Genomic DNA, 12955 nt, shown 5'->3' on the forward strand with positions numbered 1-12955 from the left:
TTGTTCTTCCTTTTTCCCTCTATGCCAAATTCATCTAACAGTGGGCACTCCCCTCCTTAGGTGGTTCAGTTTTTCTCAGGTATGTTTTTATCAGTCCGGTTAGAGATATAAGGAAAAAAAAATCAATCTTCACGTCTCTGAAAAAAAATTGCCTTTGTTAAACTTTCCTGTGTTTGCCTAAGGATTCTTGCCTATTGTAAAAGAGATTGTGTAGATTAAACTCCAGGAGGAAACGCTGAAGTTCCTGTGCAGTATATCATGTGTAGAAATACATGCTTTTTGGGTCATGGCATTGGAAATAAGCAATGGAGATGTCTTTAGCATTTTAGAAACCAACCAGAGTATTTAGGTTTGATTTGAAGTTTTGGCATTATTATAGTTTTCAGAGACAAATATTTCCAATGTATTAATTTATATAGTAATGGTTAGCTTAACCTTAACTGGTAATTTTATTTAGTTATTTCTAATTAAAACACAAGGCATAATCAATAAATTCATAAGTCATATATGACAATAAAAAATCATTATAAACTTTTGTTCTGCTTTGACTTGTCTCAATTGTAAAAGTAACTGCATAATCTGGTGGTCGTACTCTTTACCTTGTTTAATGTAAGAAAATGCTAATGAAGCCTATATAGCCATTTCTACATAATAATTACAGGGGTTGTGTTTTTTCCTAGTTACTTTTTTTGCACTGTACAGTCACCATGATCAAAGGAAGTCATAAAAGAAAACTTTTATTACTAGCTCTAGTACTTCCAGGCAGTAAGAGTTCATGACTCTCATGGCAGGAAACAAGGCAGCAGGCAGACAGTCATGGTGTTGGAGCAGTACTGAAAGCTCATACCTGACCCACAAGCAGGAGGCAGAAAGAAAGAGAACTAATTGGTAATGGCAGTGCACTTTTGAAACCCAAAAGCCTACCCTCAATAACAAACCTCGTCCTATTAGGCCACACTTCCCACTCATTCCTTCCCAAACAGCTCCAGCAACTGGGAGCCGAGCATTCATGTATATGAGCCTGCGTGGGGCAGTTTCATTCAAACTGCCACATAGGAATAAAGCAAAACCTTTAAAATTGAATTTAAGGATTTTGGGGAAATACTGTACTGGGTAATAAAGCAAAGGACTTTAGTACAAATCCCCAAGAAACACTTAAAACCCCATCATCCTAGTATAAGTGTTTGTGGAGGTGGAGGTCTGGACCTCTTGAGACAACCAGCATAGGTAAACAGCTTCAGTTCAGTGAGAAAGCCAGTCTAAAATCTAAGCTAGAAAGCAATAGAGGAAAAGAGCAACTTGTCCTCTGACCTCTGTGTGCATTCACATGGAAGCAATACACACACTGGCATATTTACTGTGCAACACACACATACAATAAAGAAGTAAATAAAAAATAAAAATAGCACTCAAATACAGTCAGTCCCACAGGAGAAAACAGAGACTCATCAGGGAACTGCTAGGTGGACATTCCATATGCTCTCGTGTAGTAAAACAAGCTAATTGTGCAGCCTCCCAGTGCACTTCCTGTAAAACTATAGGATTTTTCAAAAGGGAATTTTATACATTTTTCCTCTATATTTAAAGTTAAAACAAAAATATATAATTGTGATGCTGCTACCAGAAACACACTCGTTTATCATGTTTGTTGATATCCAGAAGTTAGCAATCTAGAATATTCTGATAGTGTCTCAAGTAGCAAGGCTGCACTAAAGCCAGATTCACATACTCATGTCAGCTTTTCGCTTGTGCTTTGGTAAATCATGACTATGAATCTCTAAATTGACTAACAGAGAAAACTACAAAGTGAGTCCTACTTTGATATTTTCTTTTTGCCAAATAACAGTTATATTGTTTTGAAAATAGAGTCTACAAAATGAGAACTAGAAGCCTAGTGTTCAAGCAAACTACTGGAAACACTTCAACAGACAATGCTGTTGTAAAGAATAGAAACTTAACTGCTATAAAAACTTTTTAAAAAATTTTTCAAGACAAAAACTTTATTATTAAAAACACTAGGCTACATCCAGCATAAGTAAACTTTGATCTCATATTTCTTTGTTGAAAAAAAATGGCTGTTAAAAACTTTAAAATGAGCTTTAAATATATAATAAGCTCCCATTAAACTATAGCTTGTCTATCACTTCTATTTTTTGTCTTTTATGTGTGTGTCTATAACTATAAAGTAGATGTAAGTAAAAGATTCCTTAAAATTTCCTTTCTTAAATTTCTTGTTTTCTTACCTAAGCCATGGATGTTTATACAAGCCATCCAAGTATATAATGTTTATGTTTAAAGGAATATATATATATATATGTATATATTGTAAATATTTCTATTTTGCCCCTAAATTCTTCCACATTGCTTTGTTAGAGTTCATCCAGTGTCACCTGCACCCTCACATTCTGGGGTGATAGTTTGTCATCTCAATTTATTGTCCAATTCCATTGCAAAACATCCTTCTTATTGCTGCTCTGATATATATATATATATATATGCATACATACATTTCAACATGTATATTGCAATGTAAAACTATATAAGCAAATAAAGTAAGCATTTTCTTCCCTCACAATTGGCCTAATTTCTTATTTGTTCATTTACAATGTTTAACTCAAATATGTTTTATGTAATCAATGTAGGTATAAGTCTTCTATGTCAATAGAAAAAATAAACACAGTGTTCACTTATTTATATTTATCACTTAGTTAATATATACAGCAAATATTTTCACAACCATGTAAAGAAGCACTTATTTAACCCCTTCTGTGGAGATCCAGGCGGAACAGATGAATTCTCAGATTGGGTAGTGTAGAAGGACTTCATCCTGATTTACTGTGTTGCGTTTGATTTGTATTGGTATGGGTTGTGGCCTTGTTGGAGGTGTCCTGATCCCTCAGAAGGCCAGCTTGATGAACTAGGTCAGATAAGCTGGGTTAGACCAATTTCTCTCTCTTTGACATAGGTTGGTATTTGACTTCATTTTTTCTGTTCATGGTAGTGGTTGATGATGTTTGAGAAGAAAGCACATTTCCCAAATGAGGACTTACAGCTTGATTGTATATCTGAGTGCTGAATCTTTTCTTCACAACCGAACGGAGAACTGATACAAAAGTACAATTTGAGGGAAGGGACTCTCTTCTTCATTTTGACCTAATTATTCTACATACTCAGTACATTTAGCCACATTTTGTTCCCTTGAACTAATACTTTGCTTTGCTGAATTCAATGATTTTTAATTTTTGTTAAATTTACTTTAATTAACTTGTGTGTGAGAGTATACATTCACAAGAGACACCTACAGTTCTACCACCAAACAAGTGTGTCCAGAAAAGTCAAGCGTTGCTTGTTAGGTTGGATGGCAAGCACCTTTATGGACTGAACCATTTCATAAGCCCTGAATGGTTGAAAAGTTTCTGAAACCCAATAAGCCTCTCCAACAATGCAATAATCCAAATCAGAGCAAATCAAACCGAATTAGAAAAAGCCCAGGTTTAATGTATACCAATGCTCCCGGGTAGCCTTTCAGTTCCCCAGAGAGGAGCTGGGGAAGGAAGACCAGAAAACCACATGCTTGTTCTGCAAGGTACAATTTCAATATACTATGGGAGTGGTATACCCTCCAGAGATGCTGGAGGGGCCGTAGTTTGGCGGGCTTTCATGGAGGTGGAATCTGAGGCAAGTCCCAGGGGAGGGGGCTTGGGATGGAATGTTCACACAAACATCTCAGACTCTTTGGATCGATGGATTCCAGGGGCTGGAGTGATGCTTCCAAACAAACCCTGGTGCCCATGAATTTATGATGGCTATGTAATAAAAATAATTTCTGTTGATCATACTCAATTAGTTGTCCAGTAATTGCACACATCTGGAGATCGTTACAGAACAGTACAGTCAAGCCATTAAGCAAGCTGACTTTCAACTGCTTATTATGACATGAACCCTCTGCTTTTCTTGTTCTCCCTGCACCATCTTCCCAAGAGAATGTGGGGATGATGATGGTCATGGTGAAGATGCTTGGATTTTGCCAGAAGAAGCTGATTCAGATTCAAGGACCAGTGCCTTTACTTATGCATTTTGTTTGTTTGGGCAATGTTTCATTGTCCAAATATTGTGAAGAATAATACTTTACAATCGACTTTAGGCAGTGGTAAATGAAATAAAGTGCATAAATTTATTACCCCCTGCCATCCTGTTCAGCCTCAATATTGTTTGTATTTGGAACTGAGGGATGTTTGTTGCACTAATATGCTAGTTCTGAAGTACTTATGTACTTTGCAGTAGAGATAAGTGACAGTTTGGAGTAGCAGGAAAGATTGTGCTACTTTCAAAATGCTAATTGACTAATCTTTACAGAAACTTCATCTTTCCACAGAATTTAATTGAATCTCAGGAGATGGAGAGTTTAAAGTGATGATTAACTTTTGAGCCCATACTTAATGGTAAAATTACTTCTGAAAAGGCATAAATAGAATGTTTCTGAGCATTTCAAAATATTCTGCCACTTTACTTTAAAGTTTCCAACCTATACCCTCTGGTGATGGACTCCTAATTTTCACCCATTCCCATAATTCACATTTTTATCTTTTTAAAATTGAATTTATACAGCAGAGGAAAGAGGTAGTAATTTGTAAAAGAAGCTTATGTGATACTTTTTGGCAAAGTGTACTTCTCATTCTTTACCCAATTACACTCATCATATTTAGAGATGGGTTCTGTGTCTCTACAATGATAGGGAGAGTTAAGTTGCACAGACATATAGAATTAACATCAGGATTCAAAATGCCTAAAGTTTTCTGAAATTTTCTCGAATTCTGCCTCTTCAGTATGTTGTCCAGGTGCATTTCTTGATAGACACCTTACTACCAATACTATAATTTAACATGTAATTATACTATTCTCAAATTTATTTATTTATTTAGTTGCATTGTGACTGAATCATAGTGAACTCTCAGATTACATATGATTTATCTTAAACACACACACTCTCTGTCTCTCTCTCTATAGTTTTAGCCTATTTATTTTTTGTTGACAACACAAATTAACCATGCATTTTAAAAATGAGGCCTTAAACATCCCTAAACATGACAAATTGTATTGAAACCTTGATATATTTTCAGTTGCTACTGAACATGAAAAACATTTTCAGTCAGTGAAATCTACAAGATGAGAGACATGGTATTGCTGCAGTTGCTGTGCTCATTATATCAATTAACTTTCTCTTAGAGCGTTTAGTTATTATCGCCCCAAATTATTAGACTGTTTGTATGGTCTTGAAAGTTTTCATCTTCTGAACTTGATTATAACTTTGAAAATTGATAACTTTGAGAAATAATTAGCAGAAGGAAAAACTATTAGTATTTGCACATTAGGCCTGAGGCATTTGAACATATGCCAAACAATCGCTCATCACAAGAAGAGAGATCTGTTCATCACCGAAGTATTTATATATTTATTTGCCATCCAAAATCTGCCATGGAATACTTGAAAAATCCAAATTGTGACTGTCAAGCAGTCTCTATATAAATTCTTTCTTACAATGAAAGTCATAATTACAAAGTAATTTTAGTCAGCAATAAAATAACTTTATATTCATAATAAGATTTTATTTGAAATATTTTCCCTTCACTCTTAGACCATCTTCATGTACAAACAATGAAAATAACAATGACTTAAACAAATTTCATAACACTGTTTTCAGGTATTAAATATACCTCATCTTTGAATTCCTATGTAATCATTTTATGTGGCAGAACTCTAGTCAATGAACTTCAGCTTTAAGGAAGAAAGTAAATATCTACTGGTTGAAGATCAGGAAAACACACACACACACACACACACACACACACTTTCTAGTTTCAGTTTTAAAATGCTGGATGCCTCTTGTTTCTGCTAAAGCAGCCTTCCTCTAATGGTGAGCTTGATCACATTCGTTCTCTTCCTAGTTGTTAAACCAAGCAAAAAATGAGCATAGTGAACCCTGATGTCTAATCTTACATTCTCTTACCCAGTAATAAAGAACCTTGCCAATCTGACAGGTTGTCACAGCAATTATTCAGAAGAGTGTCTGTAGCGGTAGTATCTGTCAGCCCATGTAGTATTGAATATTTTAACTGGCAGTCTTCCAAGACTGAACATTAATCTTGCCATCTCCTATTACAGTCCCTAATCAAGATATTCCAGGGGTGATTGCACTAACATTGTTTGAAGACTACATCTACTGGACTGATGGGAAAACCAAGTCTCTCAGCCGTGTCCATAAAACCTCGGGAGCAGACAGACTCTCACTGATTAACTCATGGCATACCATCACAGATATCCAGGTGTATCATTCTTATAGACAACCTGATGGTAATTATTCTTTTCATGATTTCCATAATGCATCCACATCTTTCAGCTGCATTTCATATTTTTATTATTTCAAGTTTAATATGATTTCATTATTGATAAGAATGATCAGATTCCATTATGTAGCATTATTTTATGTAACAAAGCCAGTTCATATCAAGCACTACTAGTGCAGGGTATGATTAGAAGCTCAGTAATTGCATAAATAACTATTCATCTATTCATATTGTATTAAGCAGAGATGCGAGTAATTCACATAGTCAGAGAAGTGTAAAATATATCCTTAAAATAATTCATTAGAGTACATCTACAGGGTCCTTAATTTCTAGAACTCTAGCTAGAGGGAATTCTATTTCAATATTTTAGGATTCTAAGATTGCAATCCAATGTGCTTCATAGGATTCTACTAAACTTGTGGGGATAAAGGTTTGATGGTTTTCCTGTACTAAAAGCAAAACATCATGCTGATAGCTCATTATTTCATTGCTTTATTTTGCATTTATATTTCTAAGCATATGTATTTCTTCACCAAAAATGCTTCCAGTCTGTTTACTTTTCTAATGAGCAACTACTTTTAACTAACACACTTGTTTTTGTAGAAGGTATTTAAAATTAGTGAAAAAAGAGATTGAATAGCATTTCTTAGATATACCCATAACTTTTATAGCTTCAAATTGTGATGGTTTATTCGACTTTAAATTATGATTCTTGAAAGTTCAGTCTCAAATGCCATATCACATTCCTGGTCTTGATAATTTCGTTTTGCTGTGTCTTTTTATCTGTAGTCTCCAAACATCTTTGCACAGTAAACAACGGTGGGTGCAGCCATTTGTGCCTTTTAGCCCCCGGGAAGAGCCACACCTGTGCATGTCCCACCAACTTCTATCTTGCAGCGGATAATAGAACTTGTTTATCAAACTGCACAGCCAGTCAGGTGAGTTGAACTGGAATCATTTCCTGGGTTGTTTGTGTATGCCACTATTAAGGTCTGGCCTGAGTTGGCTTTGTGTTCAAATAATTTAAAGAACAATTGTTTGTTACAATGCACAATGAAATGAGTGACCATTCTGGGCACTGCCCAGAATCAGGGAAAAGCAATTTAATGCAGACACTTAAAATAGGATTTGCGACATAAGAGAACAAATAGAGGCCAGGAAGAAAACAAAGAGAAGAGATAGCCAATTTTACCTAAGATTCAAAGATAACTGTGACTCCAGTCCTATGTGTGCCGAATCACAAGATCAGAGGACATTTTACATAGGTAAAAAAGAATGGTAATGATGGAACGATGTAGTAAAAGTGTATAGCATTTAAATAATCATGTTAACTCTCTACAACCAACCCTGCCTCAACATAGCACCTGCAAGTACAAAGCAAGTGCAAAACTGAATAAAGAACAATTAATTTGAATTAATATATAATAAAAATAATTTACGTGTGAAACCGCCAATCAAAATTTGCTTATACACAGTGAAGATATTCCAGAAAAAAAATCTACTTAATGGCTTTTAATTGTATGGAGTTGATTTTATTACTTTGCATTAGATTTTGTAATGTATTCATGTGACATTAATGATTTTACTTTGTTACACCAGAGCCAATATCTTGTTTGGTTTGAGATCAAATTGTTAAATAAGGCATGAATATTTCTTGAAGCCAGTAAATTTATTCTTTTAATTGTATTCTTTGAATTTGCTCATTGTTGGAAACTAGAGTAAATATCCTTGCCAAAGAGTTCATTTTCAGTTGAGCTTCTGTGAAATAGAAGCCAGTTTTAGCGCCGCTGACCTCTGAAGGCAGAGCGGCACTCACCACACAGGAAGTCAATGTCTTTGTAGAGATTACGGGCATTGGCTGAATGGAGTACAGTCTGTGGCTGCTTCCCTGGCTCTGCTTCATTCTGATGCAATCAGCTGGGTGTGCTCCCTAAACATTTGGTGCCTTTCTTTTCCCATCTTTAAATGGGATATTTATCTTAATCCATTTTCTGATGTTATGTAACAGAATTCCACAAAACGTGAATTTATAAAGACACTAGATTTACTGCGTAATTCTGGTGGCTCTGAATCCAAGATCAAACTGCTACAGCTGGTTGAGGCAAAGGGGAGCAATCTAAATGGCATCGTACAAGAACTCATGGTCGCCTTTACATTATGTATGCCTTAATCATTACATTTCAAGGACACAGTAAAGTTTCTATGATATAGCTAAGTATACAGCATAAATACATAACAACTTCAATTTTACAGTGAAAGTAGTTTAAATTTATGCAAGGGCAAAACAACCAAAATAAACAAAAGTCATCGTTAAAAACACAGTATAGCTATTGTCAAAACATCTAACCTTGTCCACCAAAGAAAAGCATTCATCATTTAGGAGGGAATCATACTCATTCACTACATCAAGAGACTGTTACCATTCAAAATGAGTCTTGGACATATGTACAAACAATAGAGATAATATTTTTCAGTAGATTGGTATGACAATTAAGTGGAAACAGTTATTCAGACATAGTAGCAGTAGCTAGCCTCACCCTCACCCAAAATACAAAGAACACCGAGGACAAGCAAATACAAGAGTGTGATCCTGGCTAAGAAGCTAAAAGTAAATTTGTATGTGTGTGTGTGTGTGTGTGTGTGTGTGTGTGCATACATAAAGGTTCACAGGCACTCTCACACACACACACAAAGTTTACATCCCCACTTTTATCAGGAGAGCAACGGCTCCTGTTCCTAAAAGCAAATCTGGCCCACTCAAATACCTTATCTGACAGATTACATGCAAAGTAACAACTACTTTGCTGTAGTATAGAAATCTTAAAATAAAAATACAACTCTCAATAAAAAGCTATTGTAAATTGTCTTTCCTTTTTAGAGATTTACTAGTATTTTCAAAGCAAATAGCAGAAATGAAATTCAATAGTCTGGGTTCTTAACTCATTCAGGAAATTTCCCCCATATCATCGGCTTCTATGTTTACTTTAATTTCTCCTGAAGTTAGGAGAGTGCTGGTGTTTACTTTAGAATCACTTGAAGGTACAAAAGATATTGTTTTGAAGAGCAGCTCATTTCTTTTTTAAAGCCTGATTTCTGGTACTATCTTCATTTGGTGACTTCCAGATTTTTCTGGGTTTTGAGTTGGAGAATGTCCACTATTTAGGAGGCCAGGCAGTTTTTCCAGGCATCTTAGATCTTTTCCTAGTGAAATGTAACAAATTCTCTGAGGCAGCCATGTCATCAATGCCTCTAGGTCTATGCGATTTTGGCCTTCGTGGCAATTATTCTGGATCCAGCTTTGGTTCTGACACTGGTTCAAAATCTGACTGACAGAGGTGGAGGAGAAACTGTTTTATTTTGATTGTTTGTTTTATGGTTTTTCTGGAGGAACTCTTGCAGGAGATCTGGATATAGCATTGGCTTTGATAGGAAGAGGGGGCCTCTGGGTGGGACTGGAGGAGCACTGTTTAAGTTTCAGTTCTAGCAGTGAATTTTCCTCTCGTCTTTGGCCTTGGAAGGAAAAGATTCTTCTCTGCAGCTAATAAGCCAGGCTTTGTTGCTGGAGCCTTACCAGGTGTTACAGTTTTGGAAAGCAAAGGCTTTTGGATATCTTATCTTTGGATAAAGATCCAGTCCGGTTCCCTGACAGCTAAGCCTCTTTCCTTATTTCACACTTCCACCAGCACAGGGCTCCAGTCTCTTAATCCACCAAAATGAATCATCTCCCCTTCTTTAAAACTAAGCTCATCAGCTGGGCGGTCATGGAGCACACCTTTATCCCAGCACTTGCAGGCTGAGGCAGGTGGATCTCTGTGAGTCGAGGCTAGCCTGGTCTACAAGAGCTAGTTCCAGGATAGGCTCCAAAACTCCAGAGAAACCTGTCTTGAAAGGGTTAATAAAAAAAGAGAAAAAACAAAGCCTAAAACTACGTTAATCTTCCTAGGTCCATTCATGGTAACAGAATCTTCTGCAAAATTACTTAACTTTATTTTGCCATCAATGCCTATTTTCCTCCCCTCCCTATTTTTAGGTTTAGATCAGAGTGGCTATAGGATTAAGGTATTTTCTGTTTCTTTTTATTTATCCACTCTCATATATTTAACCACTGAAATTTCTTGTCCTAAGTTTCCCAGAGCATGCTTTAAAAATATCTCCAGATATGTTTCCTTAAGAAAGGGAAAAGGGATAAATAGATGTGGATGGCAAGGGCAAGTGGGAGAATAAAGCGGGGAAATGGTTGTGGGAGGGAAAACAGGGGGAGGAGGCTAAAATTAAGGGACCATTGGAGGATAGTATAGAAACATAATATAGTAGAGACTTCCTAAAATGCAAAACTATATGAAGGGAATCCGAATGAAATGATCATATACTGGGGAGGCAGAGTCCTAACTGGTCATCTCTTGTCATCAAATGAAGCATCAATCCCAGAATTGGGTTGCATCTTACTGAGTTGTTTAGGGGCTCACTGAGAATCATCAAGCAACCAAAGCTGTTGCTAAGGCTATAGGTTCCTCTCTACAAACTGATGGCATGAAACTATTGACAAAGACAACATCTACTCAACTTATTGAATAGAGAGCTGTTGAGCTGGTGACTATACATAGTCTGTCTCCCTACATATCAGCTTCTTTGGTTCAGGAAGGTACTCAGCACACTAACAAAATATAAACAAAACAGAAAGGCAAGTCACAAACCTTTAATTTACAATGGTATACTACCTTAAAGAGATGCTACGGCAAATGTGGCACAAGACTTGTGGTAGTAACCAAGTAATAGCTGATGTAACTTTAAGGCTTCCTCCACTAAATAAGACTCATACCTAACACTGCTTATGTGACCAAGAACCTGAGAAGAGAAATCCTAGGGACCTAAGGAAAAACCAAAAAAAAAAAAAAAAAATCCACTGGTCTAAGAATAAAAAGAAGAAAAATATGTAGTGATAAAATAACTAGATAAATAAGATAAATAAAATAAAATAATATAGAGCACCGTTGCCTAAACATTTTAGAGTTGTGAATCAGCTTAATTCCTTGAGCTAGGCATACTAAGGGCTCATCCACTCTCCACGATCTGCTATATTTCCACAGCTTCCCCATTTGACAGACAAAGTATTATCCTTGGATTCTGGCTAATGCTTTATTTCTTCAACAAAATTATCGGAGAACACATGCTTCTCCTCTTTATTTCCCTTGGCCATTCTTCTCCTGGTAGTTTTTTTTTTTTTTTTCCACATCACGATGATTTCCATGCTGGACCAGTTAATTCATTTTCCTGTACAGCATTGTATTCAGACTCATTGTATTCAGATTCAGTCAACTGTGCTGCGACTCCAGTGCGGAGAGCGTGAGCACCATCCACTCTTGCTTTCAAACTGGGGTGCAGTGGGGAGGCACCTCCATCTGCTCCAGGTTCTTGGCTGCTCCTCAAGCCTGGCTTCTGCTACAACCTGGCAGGCAAGAAGTGGGACTGTGCAGTTTTATATTTTTTTTAATATTAGTGCATTTTATATTTTTAATTTTAATGCAACTGAATTTAAATGTGAAAACATGATTCTGAGATATGAAAGAAATCTTCTCTAATAAAATGTTGGTTATAATTAATAGGCAATGTAACTGTGCTTTATCATGGTTTCTTTGACTCAAAACCACTTTATATTCTTTTTACATTGAAATGAGAGCAGAATTTCAAATTATGTATAATTCCAACAGTTGGTATTTATAAATCAGATATATTTGGTGATCTTGAATGTATATTAGAAATTTCCTCTCATAATTGGGAATGGTTTGAAGATTCTCAGAAGACATGGAATCCTCTCACTAATGTGCTTTGATATCCTGTAATGACTGGAAATATTTAATGTTCAGGGTAATTGCTCTCAGATTTAGCCTCATTTCCCCAAAGAGCCAAATACGTATAAAGGTATTTTTCTCCTCTGGTAACTTAGGAAAAAAACATGACAGACATGACCACAGGCTAAGCAAATTATAGAAAAATCAGTTGAATAGATAGATTTCCCCGGGCTCCTGCTCTCTATTCCCTTCCACGTTTCTACAAGAGGAAGGATTCACTCTCTTGTTTCTAATTCTATCCAGAGTTGACTCTATGGTACTGGACACCTTCAGCCTCTTCTAATAGCCGAGGCTTTCTTTCTATAGCAATTGCATTTTGAATGAACAAATGTATTCCATGCCCATGTCTATTAAAGATAATTGGACCAAAGCAATATTTTCAAGTTACCGTTTTTCAATGCCAAATCCTCTTCATGGGAATTAATGTATTACATTTCAAGAAGGAAATAACTTTAAGAAATATATTCATAAAAGGTTTCCAATCTGCATGAATATAAGCTCTTTTAAAAAACAAAGAAGAATCTGGTTGTGATCATCCACACCTTCAGTCCTCACACTTGGGAGGCAGAAACAAGTGGATTTATTTGAGGTAAAGGCCAGCATGGTCTATACAGTAAAGTTCCAGGACAGCTGGAGGGACATAAGGATAACCTGCCTCAAAACAAACAAACAAGCAAACGTATTAATTAATTAAAGCAAGAGAAATAAATAAGAGTAAAGAATATATGTTGACCAACAAAGGGGAATTATATTTATTAATTG

At 36.0% G+C, this 12955-nt stretch overlaps 1 protein-coding gene across 1 annotated transcript in view; it reads left to right on the forward strand.

The window, feature by feature from the left end:
- Lrp1b (LDL receptor related protein 1B) overlaps positions 1-12955 on the forward strand; it is a 1777071-nt gene that overhangs the window by 1591236 nt on the left and 172880 nt on the right. The window contains exons 61-62 of the mRNA XM_041674488.1: positions 6163-6351; positions 7134-7282. Of these exons, the coding sequence (XP_041530422.1) occupies positions 6163-6351; positions 7134-7282 (338 nt within the window). The remainder of the gene's footprint in view (positions 1-6162; positions 6352-7133; positions 7283-12955) is intronic.

Source organism: Microtus oregoni, unplaced genomic scaffold (assembly GCF_018167655.1).
Source record: "Microtus oregoni isolate MIOR12 unplaced genomic scaffold, Mior012 000025F_ref0000491, whole genome shotgun sequence".
Taxonomy (NCBI): Eukaryota; Metazoa; Chordata; class Mammalia; order Rodentia; family Cricetidae; genus Microtus; species Microtus oregoni.